Raw genomic sequence first — 26,661 nt, 5'->3', positions numbered from 1 at the left:
ATGCATTCATTTGTTCATTTATTCATTCTACAAACACCTTTGCCTACTAGGTACCAAGCACTGTGCTTTCCTAATGGAAGGACAAAGCAGAAAAAAATTTGGTCTCTGCTCTTGGGTTTACATCAATCTCCTGGTGAGACAGCTATGTAAAAAAAATAAAATAAAAATAAGTTAGAATAAAGTAAGTAATAGAGATGCAGGTACATTAGAACTCTAACTTACAAGATCTGCTAAGAATAGTATATTATGGTTTACAGACTTCAGAGATCATTATATATATATGATCTTATTTCATCCACTACTTTGGAATTTAATTAGATATGGGTGAATCATAATTTCCTCCTCCAAGAAGAGGATTTATGTCCTATTTTAGTGAGTTTTCTTTTTTTTCTTAAGATTTTATTTATTTATTTGACAGAGAGAGACAGCGAGAGAGGGAACACAAGCAGGGGGAGTGGGAGAGGGAGAAGCAGGCTTCCCGCTGAGCAGGGAGCCCAATGCGGGGCTCGATCCCAGGACCCTGGGATCATGACCTGAGCTGAAGGCAGATGCTTAATGACTGAGCCACCCAAGCACCCCATCTGTTCTTTTTTTTTTAAAGATTTAGTCATTTATTTTATCATTTTTTATTAAAGATTTTGTTTATTTATTTATTTATTTATTTGAGAGAGAGAGAGAGAGAGAGAGAAACAGCATGAGAGGGGAGAGGGTCAGAGGGAGAAGCAGGCTCCCCGCTGAGCCAGGAGCCCGATGTGGGACTCGATCCCAGGACTCCGGGATCATGACCTGAGCCAAAGGCAGTCACTTAACCAAGTTAGCCACCCAGGTGCCCATACTCATTTATTTTAGAGAGAGCGAGTGGGGGGGGCGGGGGGCGGGGGGGGCGGGGGGTGGGCATGGAGGGGGCAGAGGGAGAGAGAAACTCAAGCAGACTCCAAGCTGAGCATGAGCCCGACTTGGGGCTCAATCTCATGATCCTGAGATCACAACCTGAGCCAAAACCAAGAGTTGGGCACTTAACTGACTGTACCAGCCAGGCGCCCCGATGAGTTTTCTATTTACATTTTATTATAACCAGAGCCCGAGAGAAGACCCACTGTTGGTGATAAGTCTTTTACTACTATACTACACTAGTTCAGAGTTCAGAACCCAAGTCTGAGCTGGAAACAGATTTTGGAACCATCACCTCACAGGTGGCGATTGTAGTCATGAGGACGGATGTGATCACCTAAGCAGAGCGTAGGCTGAGAGGTCAGGACAGATCCTTATGGAATAGCAATATTTAAAGTTAGAGAAAGTAAAATAAAATAAAATAAAGTTAGAGAAAGTAATCTGTGAAGAAATACCAGGAAGTTAGGAGGAAAACCAGGAGAGAGTGGTGATCAGAAAGAAGGGAAGAGAAAGTTTCAAAAGGAAAGGTGTGGTCAGCAGTACCAAATGTATCAGAGCAAAAACGTATGTTGTAGATCGAAAATCATTCTTTGAATCTACTCTCAAAAGGTGAGTGGCTGCAAATGGGCACAGGGATCTTTTTGCGGTGAGAGAAATGTTCTAAAATTGGGTTGTGGTGGGGCGCCTGGGTGGCTCAGTCGGTTAAGCGACTGCCTTCCGCTCAGGTCATGATCCTGGAGTCCCGGGATCGAGTCCCGCATCGGGCTCCCTGCTCGGCGGGGAGTCTGCTTCTCCCTCTGACCCTCCCCCCACTCATGCTCTCTCTCTCTCTCTCATTCTGTCTCAAATAAATAAATAAAATCTTCAAAATATATATATTAAATAAATAAATAAATAAATTTTAAAAATTGGGTTGTGATGATGATTGCACAGCTCTGTAAATTTACTAAAAATCAGTGAATTACTGTATACTTAACGAGTGATTTTTTTTTAAAGATTTTATTTATTTTATTTGAGAAAGAGAATGAGAGAGAGAGAGAGAGAGCACATGAGAGGGGGGAGGGTCAGAGGGAGAAGCAGACCCCCCGCTGAGCAGGGAGCCCGATGCGGGACTCGATCCCGGGACTCCAGGATCATAACCTGACCCGAAGGCAGTTGCTTAACCGACTGAGCCACCCAGGCGCCCCTAACATGAGTGATTTTATCATATGTAAATCATACCTCAATAAAAGGGTTTTTTTGTTTTGTTTTTTGTTTTTATTTGACAGAGAGAGACACAGCGAGAGAGGGAACACAAGCAGGGGGAGGGGGAGAGGGAGAAGCAGGCCTCCCACCTGGCAGGGAGCCCGATGTGGGGCTCGATCCCAGGACCCTGGGACCACGACCGGAGCCGAAGGCAGACGCTCAACAACTGAGCCACCCAGGCGCCCCAGTAAAAGGGTTTTTTTAATTTATTTTTAAAAAGATTTTATTTATTTGTCAGCGAGAATGCGCACAAGCAGGGGGAGCAATAGGCAGAGAGCAAAGCAGGCTCCCCGCTGAGCAAGGAGGCCTGCACAGGGGCAGGGCTCATCCCAGGATTCTGGGATCATGACCCAAGCTGAAGGCAGACGGTTAACTGATTGAACCACCCAGGCACCCCTCAATGAAAGGGTTTTTTTAAGGGTCACGGATGGCCTGAGTCAGAGAAGTTTCAATGGAGTGAGGAAGACAAAAGCCAGATTTGGATTCAGGAGGAAATGGGAGATTAAGTAATAGAAGCAAGAAGTGAAGACTCATTTAAGGAATTTTAAGTTTTTTAAGAGAAGGAAAGAAAATAAAAAGGTAGCAACTAAAGACGCATACAAGGTCAAGAAAAAGAGGAAGATAGTGAGTTTAGTTTCAGACATATTTCATTTGAAGTAAGAATCCAAATAACTAGAGGTAAATAATTATCACTGTTTGTTTTAGAAGTAGGCATTGAAGCAGATTGCTTAGTACAAGTTTCCACAATAAGTGGAGGTGGGGCTGAAGCTATAAAGAAAGCAACATAAAGCAGGTAAAGTTCCCCTCTTTGGTCTCTAGGCAAACTCCTTTTCCCAGAATTACTGAGCCAAGAGAACATCTGTAGGGCTTTTTCATCTCTATCAGCTTCCAGGCATATAAATATCAACTGATTCTTCAGCATATATAGAAGAAAATCTCTCTACTCTCCTCATTCCAGTTCCTCAATATCAGGAAGTTTTTCCTAATATTTAACCCAAATGTCTCCTTTCATAATTGAGTGCTTTAAAACTGTTCATCTAAGAAAAAAAAAAAGTATGTTGTGCTTTCTGTTGTCAGTGTTTACAAGGTCACCAGCTATCCTCCAAAAATATTGAATCACATCTCTAATCTCTGTAGCCTTGGTTTCTCCGTAAGAATTAAATTAAGTAATGCCTGTAGAGCATTTTGCACATTGCCTATACAGAGAAAAAACTCAATAGTTACTATCATTTGGAAGGAGAGAGATGAAAAGATAATGAAAAAAAATTTTTAGAGATGTCACTCTCTCGCCCCTTAGAATACCAACCCTTTTATAGTATTTTATGGAAAACTTCACATTAGTATCTGAACTACTAATCCATTTTCCTTATAAACTCATAGAGAATGAAATTACTCACATTGCAAAACAATTCATCAGTTGCAAAAAGGTTACAAGGTTTCTTTCTTCTTTTTTTTAAGATTTTATTATTTTTTAAAGATTTTATTTATTTGTCATAGAGACAGAGAGAGAGAGCACAAGCAGGGGGAATAGCAGGCAGAGGGAGAGGGAGAAGCAGATTCCCCGCTAAGCAGAGAGGCCTACATGGGTCTTGATCCCAACTGGGATCAAGACCTGAGCCAAAGGCCGACACTTAACTGACTGAGCCACCCAGGCGCCCCAACAAGGTTTCTTTAAGTACCATCTTCTTAAGTATTTGTTCAGGGACCATTAAATTACATTAAATTACTAAGAGAAGGCAAAACCAAAAGCTCAAGTACAACAAACTACTATTGATTAAATATCAATCACAAATTAAGATAAAGCATATTTGAAATTTTAATGAAAAAAGAGCATTTGAGTGTCTAATTCTCTAATTTTTCATTTTACTATATAGGCAGTTAAAATACTGGACAGTCATGTTCAATATCAGATATTTATGCTTTGGTAGCAAGGAACAGGCAAAAGTCATACTGATTCCAAGACAGAGCTTTACTATAGAGGGAATACCCTCTTGCGCTTAGGAATACAAATACTGGAAGGGATCAATATTCAAAATTCAAAGAAACAAACTACACACAGATTGACAGCACTTTGTAGAAATATTATACGTGTACTTTTTGTTTGTTTATATATAATTTCAGTGTCCTGCCTTGTATCTGCCAATAATAATTTTTTTTATCTTTTTTGTTTGTTTGTTTGTTTTTATTTTTTTATTCTTATGTTAATCCCCATACATTACATCATTAGTTTTAGATGAAGTGTTCCATGATTCATTGTTTGTGCATAACACCCAGTGCTCCATGCAGAATGTGCCCTCCTCAATACCCACCACCAGGCTAACCCATCCTCCCACCCCCCTCCCCTCTAGAACCCTGTTTGTTTTTCAGAGTCCATCGTCTCTCATGGTTCGTCCACCCCTCCGATTTCCCCCGCTTCATTCTTCCCCTCCCGCTACCTTCTTCTTCTTCTTTTTTTTTTTTCTTAACATATATTGCATTATTTGTTTCAGAGGTACAGATCTGAGATTCAACAGTCTTGCACAATTCACAGCGCTTACCAGAGCACATAACCTCCCCTGTGTCTATCACCCAGTCACCCCATCCCTCCCACCCCACCCCCCACTCCAGCAACCCTCAGTTTGTTTCCTGCAATTAAGAATTCCTCATATCAGTGAGATCATATGATACATGTCTTTCTCTGTTTGACTTATTTCACTCAACATAATACCCTCCAGTTCCATCCACGTCGTTGCAAATGGCAAGATCTCATTCCTTTTGATGGCTGCATAATATTCCATTGTATATATATACCACCTCTTCTTTATCCATTCATCTGTCGATGGACATCTTGGCTCTTTCCACAGTTTGCCAATAATAAATTTTTGAGGACACAAATTTTACCTTCATTTGACCTATGAAGCCTAGCCCAATGTTTTACTCTAGCGGTATTCACTAAAGACATTGAAATAACAAATGTGAAATATTGTTGTATTATGGATTGGGTTGCCAGATAAAATATAGGATGCCTGGGGTGGCTCAGTCAGTTGGGCCTCCAACTCTTTTTTTTTTTTTTTTTTTTTAAAGATTTTATTTATTTGAGAGAGAGAGAATGAGAGAGAGCACATGAGAGGGGGGAGGGTCAGAGGGAGAAGCAGACTCCCTGCCGAGCAGGGAGCCCGATGTGGGACTCGATCCCGGGACTCCAGGATCATGACCTGAGCCGAAGGCAGTCGCTTAACCAACTGAGCCACCCAGGCGCCCCTGGGCCTCCAACTCTTGATTTTGGCTCAGATCACGATCTCAGGGTCATGGGATTGAGCTCCAGGTTGAGCCCTGTGTTGGACTCCATGCTCAGTGCAGAGTCTACTTGTCCCTCTCCCTCTCTTCCTCTGCTCCTACCCCAACCCAACCTCTACCCCCACCCCCCACCCCCCGCTCGCACACACACGTGAGCTCTCTCTCTCAAACAAATAAATAAATAAAATCCTTAAAAAAATACTTAGGATGCCAAATTAAATTTCACTTAAAATTTTATATTCAAATTTAACTGGGCATCCTTATTTTTATTTGCTAATTCTGGCAACTCTAAATATGAGTAACTTGATAAGGAACAAAATTCCACTGAGTACATTTTTTTAAAAATATTTTATTAATTTATTTGACAGAGACACAGCGAGAGAGGGAATACAAGCAGGAGGAGTGGGAGAGGGAGAGGCAGGCTTCCCGCGGAGCAGGGAGCCCGATGCGGGACTTGATCCCAGGACCCCGGGATCATGACCTGAGCCGAAGGCAGACACTTAACGACTGAGCCACCCAGGCACCCCTCCACTGAGTACATTTTAAAGATCTTATTGGCTTTATTCAATGATTCTTTAATCAGGCAGCGTCCAATCTAGCAGACAAGAGAATAGCTCTGAGGAGCTGTACAAAGTGAAAGACTTTTATAGGAGTGGGAACAAGGAAGTTATACTAGACAAAAAAGAGGATTGGTTATGGCAAGATCACTTTCCTTAGGGGTTGGCAAGGGTCTATCAGGTAGATAATTATTGCTGATTAGGCAATGTCTGATTGACTGATTTAAGATTCGATTTCTGGGGGAGCCGATACTTAAGTTTGGTGGCATGGGGCTTAGCATAAGTGACTCCACTAGGGCCTGTCATCTTGTTTTTAACAAACTTTGGTAAGAAATCAGATCTTGTCGCCCCATAGACTGGCTAAGGGCTTCTCGGGAGTGAAACTGTTCTAGTGCGAAAACCAAGGGATCTCACATGCTCATCAGAGAGATTGAACTAGAAAATATGTTGTACTATAATGGTTCCATTTTTTAGGGAGGATAAAGTAAAATACTAACTATAATTCTTTGCAGAAATTTTGGGAAGGAGCAAAGGAGATAATTATTATGCTTTTTTATGTTCCTGTGAGATATGCTTGCAGGTACAAAATTCATATTTATATCCACCTTTCTTTCAGATCTGTTTATTTTTAAAGCTGACTCTGATAGAAGATTGGCTCAAGGGGTGGAAAGGTTGGTGGAAAGATTTAAAAGAGGAAGATATTATTATTGGTAATTTCTCCACTTACAAAATTAAGTGCTGAGTGAATGCAGCTTCTGTTTTGGCCAGAAATATATTCTAAATTTCCAAAAGTAAAAGCTTCCATATTCTTTTTAAAAGCACAACAAAATATATCAATGACCCCACCACCATTACCACTTACTTTGATTAGGACAAAGTCTAAGGATTCCTCTATCCTACTTTGTGATTTCTAATTATTTATTTCTCTCCCAAACCCTATAGTCTTGAAGGGGGAAAAAAATGATGCTATTTAAAAATGTCCAGAAATGGGGGCACCTGGCTGGCTGTCAGAAGAGCATGCGACTCTTGATCTCAGGGTCATGAGTTTGAGTCCCACACTGGGTGTAGAGATTACTTAAATGCATTTCTTTTTAAATGTCCAGAAATGAATGTGATGGGGAAGCATTGTCATTACATATACATCACATTTGTCCTGAGTTGGATACATGATAGAAGGACTAGACTTGTTTAAGTCCTAACAGAGTATACCCTGTCAATGTCCGAGAAAGAGAAATTCCCAGTATTTACAAATCAGTGGATAATATAAGAATAAAGACTTAAAGTTCTCTATTGATATTTGTTGAATAAGAGGATTTTAAACTTCAGACATGGGTGCCCAATATTTTTAAAAAGCCAACTTTTGGAAGGGAATTTCTATATATATATATATATATATATATTTTTTTTTTTTTTTTAAGATTTTATTTATTTGACAGAGACACAGCGAGAGAGGGAACACAAGCAGGAGAAGTGGGAGAGGGAGAAGCAGGCTTCCCGCAGGGCAGGGAGCCCAATGTAGGGCTCAATCCCAGGACCCTGGGATCATGACCTGAACCAAAGGCAGACGCTTAAGGGCCTCCAAGGGAATTTCTATTAATAAGCACTGGTGAAAAAATTAAAGTGAAATTGACATTTTTTTGTGTGTGTGAAATTGACATTTTGATTCTTGGCTTCAATAGGAAGCTCCTCAAGTAACTCAGCCAGGAAAGACTTAGGTTTCTCTTTTTTTCTTTCCTCTTTCTTTTTCTTTCTTTCTTTCTCTTTCTTTCTTTCTTTCTTTCTTTCTTTCTTTCTTTCTTTCTTTCTTTCTTTTTCTCTTTCTTTCTTTCTCTCTCTCTCTTTTCCTTCCTTCCTTCCTTTCTTTTTTTAATATTTTATTTATTTACTTGAAAGAGAGAGAGAGCAAGCATGAGCAGTGGGGAGGGGCAGAGGGAGAGGGAGAAGCAGACTCCCCGCTGAGCAGGGAGCCCGATGTGGGCTCAATCCCAGGACTGCGAGATCATGCCCTGAGCTGAAGGTAGACGCTTAACCCACTGAGCAACCCAGGCACCTCAGATTTAGATTTCTAAATCCTAGTTTCCCAGGCTATGAATCAAAGTGCCATTCTATAGATGTTATGTCCTGAAGTAAGCCAGGATCCTGTTTATCAACTTTCATTTGTTTGTTTAATACTGACCCCCAAATTATCCAATCAGAGTTGTCTATTATCATAATAATTTGAACTATATATACAGCCTTTTCTGTTTAGTCTAGGAGCAAAGTTGTCCTAAAGATTCTATTCTATTATTTTATTACTGAAGGTAAAACTCCACTCAATGATTTTCTTAAGTGTGTGTTTTCTTTTATTTATCACTGGTTGTGAATAGAACTCGGATTTTAGGGGCACCTGGGTGGCTCAGTCAGTTAAGCATCTGCCTTCGGCTCAGGTCATGATCTTGGGGTCCTGGAACCGAGCCCTGCATCGGGTTCCCTGCTCAGCGGGGAGCTTGCTTCTCCCTCTGCTCTTCACCCTGCTCATGCTCTCTCTCTCAAATAAATAAATAAAATCTTTAAAAAAGAAAGAAAAAAAAGAACTCAGATTTTAGTCCCAGCTGTTATTAACTTAGAGTGACCTTGAGTACTCAGGCTTTTCCCCCTGTACATTTCAATTTCTCCATCTGTAAAATGAGATGGGCCACATGACTTTGCATTTGGCAATAGTTTCTTAAATATGACACCAAAAGCACAGACAACAAAAGAAAAAAATAGATAAATTGGATTTGACTAAAATTAAAAACTTTTGTGCATCAAAGACACTAAAATGAGTGAAAAGACAATCCACAAAATGAGAGAAAATATTTGCAATAGTAATAAATAACTTTTAAAAAAATTAAAAAACTACAATTCAACAGTTCAAAAATGGGCAAAGGACCTGAATGGAAATTTCTCCAGAAAAGATATAAAAATGACCAATAAGCACTAGAAAAGGTGCTCAACATCATTAGTCATAAGGTAAATGCAAACCCAAACTACAATGAGGTAACATTTTACACCTACCGGGATAGCCATAAAAACTAAAGACAAAAAAAGGAAAGTAACAAGTGTTGGAGAAATTGGAACCCTCATACATTGCTGGTGGTAATATAAAATGGTCCAGGTACTGTGAAAAATAGCACAGCATTTCCTCAAAATGTTAAAACAGAGAATTACCATATGATCCAGCAATTCCACTCCTAAGTATATATACTCAAAAGAATTGAAAGCACAGAGTCAAATACTTGAATGAAAGTGTTTATAGTTGCATTCATAATAGTCAAAAGGTAGAAACAACCCAAGTGCCCATCAACTGATGAATGAATAAACAAATGTGTTATATCCATACAATGTAGTATTATTCAGCCATAAAACAGAATGGAGTACTGATACAAGCTACAACATGGATGAACCTTGAAAACATCATGCTAAAAGAAGGTAAACACAAAAGGAGAAAAGTGCATAATTTTCCACTTAGGACATGTGAATATCAAAAATAGGTGAATTCAAAGAAACAGAAAAGAGTATCAGGGGCTAATAGGAGTGGGTAATGGGTAGTTTCCATTTAGGGTGATGAAAAATTTTGGAAATAATGATGAAAGTTGCACAACATTGTGAATAAAATTAATGCCACTGGATTATACACCTAAAAATGATTAAAATGAAAAATTTTGTTAAATACCTTTACCACAATTCAAAAAAAGAAAAGAAAAAAAAAAAAAAAAAAAAGAGCTGGCCCTGGGACCAGTTCTAAGTAGGGTGGCTATTTAAGTTCCAGAACAGCCCACAGTTAAGACTGTTGTGCCGATCGTAATTATTAATAGCATCCTCTTAGGGTCTCAAAGCTATTTAGGTCGGACAATAAATTATATGGTCATCCTATCTCTAAGGATCTGTGATTTTCAATGGCTCTGAGATCCTAACCACGGGCATTAGGACCTTGGAAAGGTTTTGTGATGACATCACCTCTAGAAAACTAAAAGCCACCTGCCTCCAGGGAACTGGAGACAGTGCAGGAAACCTCAGCACTTCACACAGACGCCCAGCTCCCAAGTGGTAAATCACTCTTTCCACCGGGTCCCCATAGCGCGCGGCGGAGAAACACTGGGAGGGTACGGCTGCGGTGGCGGAAAGAGCCAGCAGTCCCACCCCCCTCCGCCCGCCACTCTCAGCATGGCTGCCCCTGTGGAAGTGGGGGAGGGAGCGTCCCACCTCTCGCAGGCCCCAGAGGGGCGGGCCCCGGAAACCAAGAAGCTTCAGCCGACCAATGGGGAGAGGTAAGGGGCGGGAACTAGCCAGGGCGTCGGCTGGGGGGCGGTGCGGGTGGTTTGGGTCTGGCGGGCCTTGAGGTCGGGTTGCGGCTGCCACGTTATTCCCGGCTTTTGCGGCTGGATTTTGCCCGGTAGGGTGCCACCGTCAGCGCTTCCGGTTTGAACTCCGGCTGAGTTGATCAGCGCTCACCCTATCTAGTGCTTGTCCCTCCCTTTCAAAGGCAGCCCTAGTCAAAGCCCCGCTGTCCCCTCGCTCTCCTTTTAAGATGACTCATCTCCACATCCCAACTCTGAGACAAATTGACGGCTCCAGGTGTGTCCTCACACTTTCGAACTTAAAACATTTTTTCCCCTGATTATAAAAATAAAAAATAATTTAAAAGATAGGGGTAAAAAAATTTTTTTAAATGACGTATCCCACTAACCAGAATCAATCAAGATTACCGTTTGTCATTCTTCCCCCCTTTTCCCCCCACTGTGTATCTATTTTAACACAATTGGGACAATGTTGCATAAAGTTATCTGTTGTTTGTTACACACTAAGTATTTTTCTTTGTCATTTTAATTCTATGCATAGCATAAACTATTCCATGAATGAATGAACTATAATTTTCATATTTCCCCCATGGTCGCTTAAACATTTGGAACTTGAAGTGAATAAATAGCCAGTTGGACGTGGGGCAGGTAGAGGGGAGCTAGCTAAGAGCTGGCTATTCCACAACCTTCCCTTCCCTTCGTAAGTTATTCAACAAGAATTAGAAGATTTTAGAGCCTTCAGAGACTTTGCAGTCTTAAGGCTCTACAGTCTTGAGAAACTCAGAATCATTATACCTTGAAGTGGTAAGGATTCTGAAGAAACAAATCCAAACTTTCACCAAAGGTAGAAGTATCCAGAGTTGGAAGGTCCTCTTAGCCAGACTTGAATAATTTATTCACTTGGACTGAGCCTTAGTTTCTTCATCTATAAAATGGAAATAACCACAGAATTGTTCTTTAACTGGTTACACTCTATCTATGGCAGAATAAAGGAATCCATGGCCATTAGAGATGGATGGGCTTTAGGAATTTATATATATGTGTGTATGTATATACACACACATATATAATATATGTAATTTATACATATATACAATTATATATTTATATAATTCACATACTATATTGTATATTTATATTTTATATAAATAAACACACATATATGACAATGGATAAAAAGGAAGCTCTTCTAGATAAAGCAGAAATCAGGAGTTTTGAAGGGTAGCCCCCTTCACTTGACCTTTCCTTGATCCTGGAGCCTCTATTGCATCATCCTCATTTTATAGATTTGGGTACATAGATTTGGGTACAGATTTGAGGTGTATAAAATAGAAATTACTTGCTCCTTGTCACATAATGGTAGTTTTTCATGTTCTCTAGTATGGTGCTCTTTCCTTGAACATAAGCTGCTTCCTAAAATGTAAGAGTGTGTATAAAAGGCTGAGCTTGCAGGAATGAAAGTATTAAGACCCCAAAGGATAAATAGGTAACAGACATGAACAGGCAATTCATAAAGGAAATACAATTGGATAACAAAGCATGGGAGAAAGTTCAGCCATACTAAAAACCAAAAAGGAAAACAGAATTTATGAACTACCAATTCACAAAGATTTATTTTTATTGAAATATAATTGATATATAACATAATATATTAGTTTCAGGTATATAACAATGATTCAATATATGTATATACCGGGGAATGATCACCACAATAAGTTTAGTTAACGTCCATCACCACACATAGTTATAAATGTTTTTCCTTATGACTAGAACTTTTAAGATACACTCTCTTAGCAACTTCCAAATATACAGACAGTATTATTAACTATAGTCACCGGGTTATACATTACATTCCCCCGGACTTATTTATTTTGTAACTAGAAGTTTGTACCTTTTGACCACCTTTACCCATTTCGTCTATCCCCCTACCCACCCCTGCCTCTGGCAACTACCAATCTGTTCTCTGTATTTATGAGTTTGTTTTTTGAGATGTTTTGTTTTTTAAGATTCTCTGTATAAGTGAGATCATATAGTATTTGTCTTTCTCTGTGCGACTGATTTCACTGAGCAGTCAATCTGTTACCACAAATGGCAGGATTTCCTTTTTTTTTTTTTTAAGATTTTATTTATTTATTTGAGAGAGAGAGAATGAGAGAGAGCACATGAGAAGGGGGAGGGTCAGAGGGAGAAGCAGACTCCCTGCCGAGCAGGGAGCCCGATGCGGGACTCGATCCAGGGACTCCAGGATCATGACCTGAGCCGAAGGCAGTCGCTTAACCAACTGAGCCACCCAGGCGCCCGTGGATTTCCTTTTTTTTAATGCCTGAATAATAATTATACATAACATATATATATATATCACATTTTCTTTATCCATTCACAAAAAATTTTTTTTTGAGATTTTGTTTATTTATTTGACAGAGAGAGAGACGGCGAGAGAGGGAACACAAGCAGGGGCAGAAGCAGAGGGAGAAGCAGGCCTCCCGTGGAGCAGGGAACCCGATGTGGGGCTTGATCCCAGGACCCTAGGATCATGACCTGAGCTGAAGGCAGACACCCAATGACTGAGCCACCCAGGCGCCCCAAGATTTTTTAAATATAATTTTTTACTTACCAAATTTAGAAAGTTTTCAAATATATTAATATGCAATGCTTGTGAAGATGTGACAACAAGAGGATTTGATGCCTCTGAAATAAAGTTTGGCGAAACGCATCAAAAGTCTCAAAATAAATCTATCTAGAACTAATTCTGCTTTTCATGATAGCTACCATAGGAAAGTAATCTTAAATGTGAACATTTAGTATAATCTGCAGGATAGGAAAATATGTTGGACAGAGTTATCAGTGTAGTAGGAGCAATGGGTATGTGATAGAAGTGGTTAGAATGGTAAATTGGAGATGGATCATGAGAGCAATGAATGTCAAGGTAAGGAGTGTGTTGTTAAATTAGAGAGGGCTATAAGTAGTTATGGAAGGTTTTGTTTGATTTGATTTATTTTGTTTGTTAAATCATAATCCTCATAATATGTGCTTCAGGAAGACTGCTTTTGGAAATAAACTGGAATGGGGATAAGACTGAAGGTTTGTAGATTAGAAGGCCAGCACAGTAGTTCAGGTAGAAGGCTGTGAAAATAGAGGTAAAAAGGATAAGGCATTCAAATAAAGACATAAGAGAGGAGGGGCACCTGGGTGGCTCAGTCAGTTAAGTGTCAGGTCATGATCCTGGTGTCCTGGAAGGAGCCCCCTGCTCAGTGGAAGTCTGCTTATCCCACCGCCTGCCGCCACCCCCCCCCCCACCCGGCTCACATGCACATGCATGCTCTCTCTCTCTCTCAAATAAATAAATAAATAAGTCTTTTTAAAAAAGACATAGGATAGGGTGCCTGGGTGGCTCAGTTGGTTAAGCGACTGCCTTTGGCTCAGGTCATGATCCTGGAGTCCCGGATTGAGTCCCACGTTGGGCTCCCTGTTCAGCGGGGAGTCTGCCTCTCTCTCTGACCCTCCCCCCTCTCATGCTCTCTATCTCATTCTCTCTCTCAAAATAAATAAATAAAATCTTTAAAAAAAAAAAGACATAGGATAGTTGGAGAAGATGGAAGTTAAAAATTCCTATCTCAGTAGGTCAAGGAGGTAATACTCTCTTCTGAGGAATTTATTTCAAAATTTGCATCCACATCATGATTCTTTTTTTCCCCCCACATCATGATCTTGTAAAATCTGCACCTGTGTCTCCTAATCCCAAGATGCCAAGCAGGAGAATTACACTAGAGACTATGAGTAATTTACTAGAGTGAAATTATGTTTTTTCTGTTGTTGTTGTTTTTTTTTTTCCAGTATACATTCGATATCTGGGGCTTGGATAGCAGCAACACAAAGGATTCTTCCTACACCATAAGAAAAGCTTTTCTAATGTCAAGTAATGGAGCAAGCTATAGAAGGAGGGGGAAGAAGATAGCCTCCCAGTGTCCAAGTATTGCTGTGTCCCTGTGCTGGAGGAGCTTTGTGCAGCAGGTACTTTGCCAGTATCCCTGTGCTAGAGGCTGGGTTGGACCAACCTGAACACAGGTTCTGGGCTTCTGGAAAGATTGACTGAGTTGCATACCTAGTTGCTTCATAAGTGGTTCTTTGTAACCTCCCTTCTTACAGCCTTCTGTGATCTCACTAACCACTTGAGCTTCCCTCTTGCAGCCTCTTTCATCATCCTTTCTCCATTTCTCCAGGGTTGGGCAATCCCTGCTCTCTGGGCCCAACTCTGCACAAGCAGAGAATTCCTGGTTAAGTACAGGCTGTGGAGTCAGCATCATTCCTTTCTGGCTTTTCTTTGGTAGCCAGCTCTCTTTCACCTCTGGCCTTTTATCTTTTTTTTTTTTTTTCCTTGTAAGTATGATTTTCTTTGTACCAAAACCATACCAAAAAATAGAAGCAGAAAAGTTCTACTGAAGCTAAAATAGCTCTCAATTGAAGGGAGTTTAATGCATATATTTTTATTTTAGCCATAAACTAGAACTATTTGGCACCTTTGGGGAACTTTATGATAGGGTGCCATAGAATTATTACTTTAAAGGAAGTTTAATCTGAGATCAAACATATTCTTCAAAAGGGCCTCCCTTTATTCTCTCTTCTTCCCTAAGGCTTTCTCTGATGTGGTTGTGCTGTGGACTGGATCGGGGTTGTTTTTTTTTTTTCTTTCTTTTTTTTAAAGCTGTTATAGAAGGTTGACTTGTAAAAATAAAGCCAGAAAGGCAAAGTTCCTCCAGGCTTTTTTGATGGTGCAAAATCTTGGAAAAATCTAAACTCCATAATTACCTCTAAGAACTTTTAAATATTCTTTCATTCATTATTTCATTCAATATTTATTGGAACCTAATTATGTTCTATGACTTGTGCCAAAGTATTGGGATACAAAGAAAAATGAAGAATACTCCTTTAAGAATACGCTGCTCAGGACTAAGTATAAGATGAAGTTGCAGCACCTGGCTGGCTCAGTTGGTAGAGCCAGAGTGTGACTCTTGATCTCAGGGTTGTGAGTTCCAGCCCCACACTGGGTGTAGAGACTACTTAAAAATAAAAAAAATCTTGGGGCGCCTGGGTGGGTCAGTCGTTAAACGTCTGCCTTCGGCTCAGGTCATGATTCCAGGGTCCTAGGATGAGCCCCACATTGGGCTCTCTGCTCAGCCTGCTTCTCCCTCTCCTGCCCCTCCTCCGCCGCTTGTGCTCTCTCTCTCTGTGTCAAATAAATGAAATCTTTAAAAAAATAAAAAATAAATTTAAAAATCTTTAAAAAAAAAGACAAAGTAAATATTGAGAAACATCTGTCTGGAGGGGGACGGGGAAATTTACAACGTGAAAGAAGTTGGCGTTTCAGTGCATTTAGCTTCCATTCTTATCTGGGAAAAGACTGACTTCATTGTTAGTTCCTCAGTAAAGTTGCTTGTGGCCCAAATTCATGTGTACTGTGTAAATGCCAGTTTACCAAGTGTTGGTTTGAGATTTAGGGTTGGCAATTGGAGGATCTCAGAGCTTCTAATTTGGTTTTGGTGTTGTTGATCATCAGAAGGAACATCCAGAGCTAGAAATATACATTACCCTGTTTTTTGCCATGTATAAGTTTTTAAGCTTAGGCAAGCCATCTATCTTCTTCCCCTTGGTTTTTTTATCTACAAAGTGAGAAAACTTACCTATCATAACTTTGCTAAAATTGCGTAACATTCATGTAAGTTGTACAAAAGTACAAATGAAAAGTACAAAACAATAAACACAATAATATCTTTGGTCAATCTTTGAAGTAAAAAAAATTACTCCTTTAAAAATGCTCACAATCTAGTGGGCAAGATATACAAGTGAGCAAATAGTTATGATACACTGTGTTGAGGGCATGAAAAGGGGGCTGTGTAAGCACGGTGGAGGGACCACAGGGACCACACCATTTCTGTGAAGTGGATGCAAGAGGCTAAATATAAAAGGTAACATTTGACTTGTGTCCTGAAAGAGGAGTTGGGATTTTCCAGGTGGGTGAGTAAAGAAAGGTCATTTCAGCAAAAATAACTGAGGTACAAAGGCAGGGAGATATGAAGATATGATAGAGTATGTCATGATTAAAGAATTATAGAAATTTGTTTTGACTGGGACTAATATTCTGTTGAAAAGAGTGGGAAATGAAGCTGGATAGGTAGGTAGGAGTAGAGAGTAAAGAGTATGGTTTTTTTTAAAGATTTTTCTCATTGTTAGTCTTTCTTTTTTTTTTTTTAGTCTTATTTATTTATTTTAAGTAATCTCGATACCCAAAGTGGGGCTCAAGCCCACGACCCTGAGATCAAGAGTTGCATGCTCCTCTGACTGAGCCAGCCAGGTGCCCCTCAGTAGGTCTTATTCAAGAGTTTGGATTTGATCCTATAGGCTACTATAGGGAGCCACTAGCCACAAATGGCTATTTAAGATAAAATTTAAATTAAAATCCATTTCCTAGATTGCACTAGTCACATTTCAAGTTCAAGTGCTCAAACGCCACATGTGGTTAGTAGCTACCATATTGGACAGAGCAGATATTGAACATTTACATGTTTGTAGAAAGTTCTGTTGGACACCACTGCTATAGTTAGTGTGTGTGGAGCATCAAATGTTCTTGGGCAGGGAAGTGACATGGCTATATTTGTATTTAGAAATATTACTCTCATGGCAGCATTAAGAATGTCATTTGTCATTGTCAACCATTTTTTTAAAGTGAAGTGATCACAATTTACTATTCAGTTCTCTCTTCCTTAGCCCTACCATCTTAGCTGCCTCTCTTCTAATATCCACTCATCATGAAGGCAAAACTATGCAGAATGTAAACACAAAGGATTTGCTTCAGGCAGCCTTTACAGGTGGCATTCAAATGTTTGACCCCTTTTCTTCTGTTTCTCCCACTGGGGAAGTCAGGAGGGATTTGGTGAGCTGTCTTGATTTCTCCATGGGAGGCTTAGTTTTTAAAGGCTAGAGACAAAATAAGCCAGAGAAACTACAGAATTATTGATATGCAAGGATTTCTGGCCACATCTATATGATATTCCTTTATAACACATGACATCATCAGCAGAGCTTGGCAACAATAATATCCATTCTGACACATTAAAAGATATTGCTATGGTGTCTTTACATCCATATATGTTGATTTCACCTTCCTTTTGGGTCCTAGATTCCGGACCTTTTAAAGTATTCTAGTTGTCTTGAGAATCCTTGTGCTTTGCTAACAGAATTAATCATCCTTTTCTTCCTTCTTATCTCTCTTCCCCTCTGCTTTCTCCCTCTTCAGAGTATATGAACAACACAAAGATGGGTTTGTGTCTTACCCGGTTGCATTTACCTGGACTAGACAAGGAAAGAAACTCTCTGGCCTAGCCATTCTGCCCTTTTGGAAACCTATAGTTGCAGTCCCGTGCAACAGAAGGAACACAGGTGCTGAAATCAGATAGGTCATCACTTGCAGTGTGACTTATGTTAACTAGGTAACTTCTTCGTGCCTCTGTTCCTCATCTATGAAATGAGTGAGTCATTCTCAACTTCACACAGTTATTGGGAGTGTTGAATGAAACCATGTACCTGAAAGGACCTGACCTGACACAAACTAGGAACTTGACAGATTTTTTTTCTATTTAAAAATATACTTCTAAAATCTCAACAGCTTTTGGATTCACATGCAGGCAAAGACCAGTCACTGTGATGGAGGAGGTATGACTTGTCTGCTATTTGTCCAGGCAGAATTAATTGCCATCTCTTTGTTGTCCCAATACTTTGCACACAATTCTGCTCTTTCATCTACTATACTATGTATTATTTGTTAGTGTCTCTTTCACATATTTGATTGTGAGTTCCTCAAGGACTGAGATCCTATCTGATTAATTTATTTCAGTGGCTAGCACAGGACATGGGGATCTCTCTTCTAACCTCGATATAAAAGCTGATTGAAGGGCACCTGGCTGGCTCAGTCGATGGAGCATGCGACTTTTGATCTTGGGGTTGTGAGTTTGAGACCCATATTGGGTATAGAGATTACTAAAAGAAATAAGTAAACTTAAAAAAAAAAAAAAGTTGATTGACTCTAAGTGAGCCTTTCCAACATTTAATTGCCTCATAATAATTGATAATAACTACCTTCTATTGAGTGGCCACTATGCACAATGCATTATGCTCAGAGTATCACTTAACTGTGAATTTGTCTCTTTAGATGATCTCTTAACAACTCTGCCCCCAAAGGGTTAAGGGCTACCTTTGGGGGACATAGATTTACCTACACAGTCCTTTGTAGCTCCTTGGAATTTCGTCATAGGAAAAATTGATTTAAAAAAAAATAGGATAGGGGCACCTGGGTGGCTCAGTTGGTTAAGTGGCTGCCTTCGGCTCAGGTCATGATTCCAGGGTCCTGGGATTAAGCCCCGCATCAGGCTGCTCAGCAGAGAGCCTGTTTCTCCCTCTCCCTCTGTCTGCTGCTCCCCTTGCTTGTGCTCTCTATCTCTCTCTCTGTGTCAAATAAATAAATAAAATCTTTTAAAAAAATAATAAAAAAATAAAAAAATAGGATAAGGGATTTTAAAAAAAGATAGAGTTATTTATTTATTTATTTATTTATTTATTTATTTATTTATTTATTTATGAGAGAGAGAAAGAGAAAGAGAGCATGGGGAGAGGCAGAGGGAGAGGGAAAGGGGCAGAAGGAGAGGGAGAGGGAGAATCCACCAGACTCCCCACTGAGCAAGGAGCCTGAAGTCTGTTGATCCCACAATCCCAAGATCATGACCGGAGCCGAAATCAAGAGTCAGATGGTCAACGTGAGCCATCCAGGCACCCCAATAGGATAAGGGATCCTGACAGGGTTTCTAACAATAAAGAAAACTCCCTATCACTGAAGCCCCATTTATATTTACCAGGTTTTACATCTTAGCTTTGCTAAAAACAACAATAATAACATCAAAACAGTAGCAGCAATAATAATAACAGCAACAATAACAATAATTGCATATTCGTTATTTCACTTGATGTTGACTTTATGTGACTAGGTATTCCCTTCATACACAGAGTTTATGTGTATATCTCTGTAATTAAAATTCATCATTGCTTTATAATTATTTGTTTATGACTTGGCTTCCCTACTGATTTCTATCAGCCACTTAAAAATTGTATATATTGGGGCGCCTGGGTGGCTCAGTCATTAAGTGTCTGCCTTCGTGGCTCAGGTCATGATCTCAGGGTCCTGGGATCGAGTCCTGCATCGGGCGCCCTGCTCAGCGGGAAGCCAGGTTCTCCCTCTCCCACTCCCCCTGCTTGTGTTCCCTTTCTCGCTGTCTCTCTCTATGTGTCAAATAAATAAATGAAATCTTTTAAAAATTGTATATATTTAAGGTGTACAATATGATGATTTGACATACAAGTGAAATGATTACTTATGGTCAGGCTAGTTAACATATCAATTCCTCAAATAGTTATCTTTTGTGATGAGAGCACCTAAATTTACTCTTTTAGCATATTTTCAGTATTCAGTACAGTATTATTAGCTGTAGTCATCATGCTGTACATTAGATCTCTAAGCTTAATTTATCCCTGCATAACTGGAACTTTGTACGCTTTGACCAACACTTCCTCATTCTGCTTCCAACTGCCGCTCAAATGCCTGCTAACCACCAATCTATACTCTGCTTCTATGAGTCTAACAATTTTATTTTATTTTAAAAATTTTAAAAAAATTTAAAGATTTTATTTATTTATTTGACAGGGAGAGAGCACAAGCAGTGAGGAGCAGTAGGCAGAGGGGGAGGGAGAAGCAGGCTCCCTGCTGAGCAGAGAGCCTGTTGAAGGGCTCAGGGCTCAATCCCAGGACAATGGGATCATGGGATCATGACCTGAGCTGAAGGCAGATGCTTAACCGACTGAGCCATCCAGGCACCCCTGAGTCCAGCTATTTTAAATTCCATGTATAAGTGGCGCCCCTGGGTGGCTCAGTCGGTTAAGCGTCTGATTTTGGCTCAGGTCACGATCTCAGGGCTGTGAGACAGAGCCCCTTGTGGAGCCTGCTTAAGATTATCTCTCTCCCTCTGCCCCTCCCTCCCTCCCCCGCCCTCCCCCCCACGCCCTTGCATGCTCTCTCTCTCAAAACAAACAAACAAAACATATATATATAGTACCTATCTTTCCGTGCCTGTCTTATTTCATTTAGCATAATGTCCTTCAGTTTCATCTATGTTGTCACAAATGACAGGATTTCCTTGTTTTTAAAGGCTGGTGTAATATTCCATTATATATTTACTATTTATACTGTTTTCCATTGTGGTGATACCGATTTACATTCCCACCAATAGTGTGCAAGCGTGTCCTTTTCTCCACATCCTTGCTAAAACTTAGCTTTTGTCTTTTTGATAATAGCCATTCTAACAGGTGTGAGGTGATATCTCATTGTAGTTTTGTTTTGCATTTCCCTGATGACTAGTGATATTGAGCATCTTTTTATACACTGTTGGCCATTTGTTTTTGTTTTTGTTTTTGTTTTTTAAAGATTTTGTTTATTTATTTGACAGTGAGAGAGGGAATACAAGCAGGGGGAATGGGAGAGGGAGAAGCAGGCTTCCTGCGGAGCAGGAAGCCCGATGCGGGGCTCGATCCCAGGACCCCGGGATCATGACCTGAGCCGAAGGCAGACGCTTAACGACTGAGCCACCCAGGCGCCCCACTGTTGGCCATTTGTGTGTCTTCTTTTGAGAAATGTCTATTCACGTCCTTTGCCCATTTTAAAAGTTATTGACTTATAATTGACATACCATGTTATATTAGTTTCAGGTGTACAACATATTGATTTGACACTTCTATGCATTACTCAGTGCTCATTAATGATAAGTGTAATCACCATCAGTCACCACATGAGGTTATTACAATATTATTGAGTATGTTCCCTATCCTGTATTTTTTTTTTTTTAAGATTTTATTTATTTGGCAGAGAGAGACACAGCGAGAAAGGGAACACAAGCAGGGGGAGTGGGAGAGGGAAAAACAGGCCCCCCATGGAGCAGGGAGCCCGACGTGGGGCTCGATACCAGGACCCTGGGATCATGACCTGAGCCGAAGGCAGACGCCCAACGACTGAGCCACCCAGGCGCCCCTATGCTGTACATTTTATCTCTGTTATTTATTTTATTTTATTTTTTAAAAATATTTTATTTATTTGTTGGGGGAGGGGAGAGAGAGAGAGTGGCAGGCAGAGGGAGAAGCAGGCTCCCTGCTGAGCAAGGAGCCAGATGCAGGACTTGATCCCAGGACGCTGGGATCATGACCTGAGCGGAAGGCAGATGCTTAACTGATTGAGCCACCCAGGCGTCCCTCTGTGACTTATTTTATAACCTATATTTGTACCTCTTAATCCCCTTCACCTATTTTGCCCATCCACACCCACCTCCCCTCTGGACCACCAATTTGTTCTCCATATTTAAGAGTCTGTTTTGTTTTTTAGATTCCACATATAAGTGAAATCATATGATAGTTGTCTTTCTCTTTCTGACTAATTTCACTTAGCATAATATCCTCTAGGTCCATCCACGTTGCGGCAGATGGCTTTGCCCATTTTAAAATCGAGTTGCTTGTTTTCTTGCTATTGAGTTAAATTCCTTATATACTTTGGATATTAACCCCTTAACAGATGTATGGTTTGCAACTGTTTTCTCCCATTCTGTAGGTTGTCTCTTCACTCTGTTGATTGTTTCCTTTGCAGCACAGAAGCTTTTTAGTTTGATGAAATTCTCTATGAGCCACTTAAGGGCAGGGACCATGTATTATTCATCTCTGTATTCCCAAGATTCAATCAAAGGACTGGCACAAAGTCATGCTAAGTAAATGGTTAATGTGTTTAAAGTAAGTAATTGAATGTGCAGTGACATTATTATCTCATATGAGAAGAGGTGTGTCCTTTGCGTAAAGGAGACTGAGTTTGAAACTGGGCTCTGCTTCGGTTGGTTGGCCCCAGACAAGTCTCTTAACCTCTCAGAATATCTTTATATGTAAAATCAAGTGATAATATTTCACTAACAGGCTTGTGAGGAAAAAATTAAGTGATGCTCTGAGCATAGTGCATTGCACATAATGGTCAGTCAGTAGAAAGTAGTTATTATCAATTATTATGAGGCAATTGACTGTCAGAAAAGCTCACTTAGGGCCAATCAGCTTTTAAATCAAGGTTAGAAGTCTGATCTCCATGTCCTGTGCTAGCTACTGGAATGAATTAATCAGGATCTCAGTCCTTGGGGAACTCACAGTCAAACATGTGAAAGAGACAGTAACAAATAATACACAGTATGGTGGTTGACATAGCAGAATCGTGTGCAAAGCATGGGGACAACACAGAGGTGGCAATTAATTCTGCCTGGAAGAATTGCTGTGAAGGTGACACTTAAGCTGTAGCGAGGGCGGAGTCTGGAGAGTTTTCTAGCTACTGAGTCTCAGAAGCTACCGGAACCAAGGTGCTGCGGGGATTGAGTGCGTCTCGGTCGCATATTGTTACTGGACACGGTTGAGGCGTTCCGTCAGTGTTTTCAGACGCCCGGGGATCGCTGCAGCTTGGGCGGGTCTTCAGCTTACACACAGTTACCGGCCGCAGCAGCAAAGGATGAACGGAGCTCTGAGAAAGGTAACGTAGGTTCCACGCACGCTGGGCGCGGCGGAGGTGGTGGGGAGAGTAGAGCTGGGAGGTGGCAGCCCGGCCATCACCGCCTCTGCAGACATCCGGGTATGAGACACCAGCGAGAACGAGGCTCTCCCGGCAGCACACGCGGCGTCTTGTAGTCAAGGGTTGTGTTCCCTCCACTCCTTTCCGGGCGCACTCGGAGGCGCTTACCCGTGGGCCCCGCCCCCTCCACCAGCCACCCTCGCCGCCCATTGGCCTGGAAAGAGAAGAGCCCCGCAGTGGGAATCTCGGAACCAGGATCAGTGCGGATAATCTGTCTGACCTTGAGCGGGTCATTTTATTTTTGCGCTTTCAGGGTGTTTTCTAAGTATACCATTCTGACTCCGTGACCTGATTGGGATGTGAGGCTACTTAGCGATAGGAAAAGGGTAATACACTAAATTTTTACTTACAAAACCTTAAACGACTGCAGTAAAACCGTCTGAATCACGATAAATGCATTCCTTGGTCTTCCCTTTCCCTCTTAACAGATTTCAGTTGTGTTCTTTTGGTTGTATAATGCTGCTCAGAATGATGACTTACTTTCAGCAATTTATGTTAAAATTTTATTTTAGGCGTTAATTGTAGAATATTTATGTCCATGATATATAGGTCAGCATGATCTTTGCTGCTCATGGATCTACCAGTAGTTATCTTGGGGTGGTCCCTGAATATCTTTAGGCTTGTTTCCTTAATGGCTTAAGCCTTACTTTATGAAATAACTCACTAATACTCACCTTAGTTTAATTATGAGAATTTAGACAGATATGGTGAAAGGATAATAGAAAAAAAATCAGGAAGTTTCAAAATTCCACTGTTAAAGATGGTCAGATTGGTGACTCCATGCTCCTGCTCTATTTGCTTTGATTCTGAGGACTGCTGAAAGGGAGGCATAAGTTTTCAAGGAATACTGTTTCCTACCCTTCCATACTACAGGAGAGTCCATGTAAATGTGTCATTAGGGCATCACCTAAAGATAAAAGGGCAGATAGGGCCTCTCCAAGTCTGATGCCACTGCTGCCTGCCTTTGTTACTGATTTTATTCTTCCCCTCTGCCCTCACTTGAAGTGCCCTCACCCTTCTCACCACCTATCCAAATGCTCCATCCTTCAACACCCAGCTCAGGTCTCATCTTTTCCATAAAACCTCTCTGACTACTTTGGCTAAAGTGACTGTTTATTTTCTGAACTACCTGGTATTATCTCTTGGCATCTAATCATATGTAGTCTTGTGACCATCTTTGTCCAGCCTGTCTGGAAGTGTTAATACTTCACATTTGTAAGAAAAACCCAGGGGGGTGCCTGGATGGCTCAGTTGGTTAGGTGTCTGCCTTCGGCTCAGGTCATGGTCCTGGAGTCCTGGGGTCAAGCCCAGGTCAGATTCCCATGGGGAGCCTGCTTCTCCCTCTCCCTCTGCTGCTCCTCTTGCTTGTGCTCTCTCTCAAATAAATAAATAAAATCTTAAAAAAAAAAAAAAAAAAAAAGAATGAAAAACCCAGGGGATTTGCATCAGACCTGGGTTCTATATCTTGCTATGTATATGACTTTAGGTGGGTTATTTGACCTCTCTGTGCTTCAGTTTCTTTTTCTTTTTTTAAGATTTTATTTATTTATTTATTTGAGAGAAAGAGAGAGAGAGAAACAGCATGAGAGGGGAGAGGGTCAGAGGGAGAAGCAGGCTCCCTGCTGAGCTGGGAGCCCGATGTGGGACTCGATCCCAGGACCCCGGGTTCATGACCTGAGCCGAAGGCAGTCGCTTAACCAACTGAGCCACCCAGGTGCCCCTGTGCTTCAGTTTCTTATCTGTAAAATGCAGATGATAATGCCACCATTGGAATCGTTGTAGCAATTATGGAAGATAATGTAAATAATAGTACTTGTAAGGTGTGAAGGACTATATATGCAGGAATATGAATATTATTTTTTTCTTTTTTTAGGAATATGAATATTCTACAGTTTATATGCTGCTTTCATTTTCATAATTTCATTTGATTTTCGTAGGCACAACAAATGAGGAAATGGAAGCTACTGGCAGTGTCTGGTACATAATAGTTTTCAGATGTCCTACTGAATGCCTGAATTAATGAATGCTTTTTTTTTAAATAGGTCAACAGCCATTTAAGTGAGCCATAGAGCTGAGACTGGAGCCTATTGTTTCTATCTTTCCTAAGACCCCACTGCTTTTCCTTTTTTGAGTATTTCACATTTCATTAATTTGGTAATCTTGGTTTTCCTCATCTGTGAAATGAGGAATGAAAACCTTCCTTGACCTTCCAATTTGCCAATCCTTCCCTTTCCTATACAACCCATTACACTGATCTCACATTGCAATGTAATAAATAATTTGCACATCTACTGTCTTCACTAGAAGGATTTGAGGGTAGGCAACTATATATTTTTTTATATGTATATGTACCCAACCTACAGTGTACTTGGCCTGAAGTAGGTACCTGATAAATATTGAGTGAATCAGTGACTGAACAAAAGTTGACATTACATGTAAGTACATGCTAGAGCTGGGACTAGAACTTCAAACTCTTAGCTCAGTACTCTTTCCTTGGGAGCCCAAGATGTTTTTAGCTTACAGTCCTTTCACATTTTATTTCTTTTTTTTTCTTTTTTTTTTTTTTTTAAGATTTTTTGTTTATTTATTTATTTGACAGAGAGAGAGAAACAGCATGAGAGGGGATAGGGTCAGAGGGAGAAGCAGGCTCCCTGCTGAGCTGGGAGCCCGATGTGGGACTTGATCCCAGGACTCCGGGATCATGACCCGAGCTGAAGGCAGTCGCCCAACCAACTGAGCCACCCAGGCGCCCCTCCTTTCACATTTTAAATGAATGAAAAGCCCAGCTTTACTGGAATAAAACTGGGTGGAATCGCATACTTCTTTGGCTCAGCAGAAGTAGTAAGTAGAAGTAGTGTTAAGACCATAATGCTGATATTCATCAAACCTCAGAAAACATACTGATCAATCAGGATGGCAGGATGATGTCTGTGGAAGTTAGAATGCACCAGGGAATGAGTAATGACTCACCTGATGAGTTACCTTACACAGAAAATGGATGGTCCTGGAGTATTTAGCTTAGGTCTGGATGTCACTCACCCTGAGATAACTGTTCTTTCCTCAGGGATTACCATATCTCTGAACCACAGGATATGGTTAAGGGAGGGGAGCTCAACTGTGGTCTAGAAATACAAATTAATCTGCAACTAAATCAGATACTAAAAGACTTTGTAATTATGTGTGCAATATGCTTAACCTAATATTGGCCGGCATAAAAGGCAGGGACGGCAACAAGGAGCCCTGGGAGACAGCCATCATACCTTGGCCAGTACTTCCCCTCTCTGGAGTTAGAGCAGATCACAAAAGGTATGCCAGAAGGAGCAACCTTGGGGACTGATCTCATAGTAAGATGTTTTCAAGTGAAAACACTGAAGGCTAACATGGAGCAGAGTTCATATGAGCAAATTGGAGTGAGGACTGAAGCAAATGACAAACCCAACAGACATGAATTAGGAGGACATAAGATGTGAAATAGGAGGACACAAATTTCAGGATGCATAGAAGGTCAGGGAGTCCAGGAGCCCAGGAAAGTGGTCAAGAAGTTGGCTATATCCTGGTCACTATTAGATGTAAATTCTGCAGGACAGGGATATTTTACTATTTTGTTTATGGTTTTACCTTCAACACCTGTCAC

The 26,661-nt window shown here is 40.7% G+C and overlaps 1 protein-coding gene across 4 annotated transcripts in view; it reads left to right on the top strand.

Annotated features, from left to right (window-relative positions):
* Positions 1–9,745: 9,745 nt before the first annotated feature.
* Positions 9,746–26,661, top strand: part of MRPL48 (mitochondrial ribosomal protein L48) — a 65,205-nt gene continuing 48,289 nt past the window's right edge. The window contains exons 1-2 of one of the 4 annotated variants that reach the window (XM_064576944.1): positions 9,746–10,258; positions 14,123–14,299. In XM_064576944.1, the coding sequence (XP_064433014.1) occupies positions 14,198–14,299 (102 nt within the window). In that variant the 5' untranslated portion in view covers positions 9,746–10,258; positions 14,123–14,197. Of the gene's footprint in view, positions 10,259–14,122; positions 14,300–22,776; positions 22,929–23,185; positions 23,354–26,661 lie in introns of those variants that run through there. The other 3 variants (XM_045894408.3, XM_045894409.2, XM_054512124.2) reach the window with 3 other exon arrangements.

The sequence above is a fragment of the Mirounga angustirostris genome, unplaced genomic scaffold (assembly GCF_029215605.1).
Source record: "Mirounga angustirostris isolate CCGP_5_RB_7025 unplaced genomic scaffold, mMirAng1.0.hap1 SCAF_13, whole genome shotgun sequence".
Lineage (NCBI taxonomy): Eukaryota > Metazoa > Chordata > Mammalia > Carnivora > Phocidae > Mirounga > Mirounga angustirostris.
Note: the sequence above shows the minus strand (reverse complement) of the source record. Positions and strands in the feature narration are given on the sequence as shown.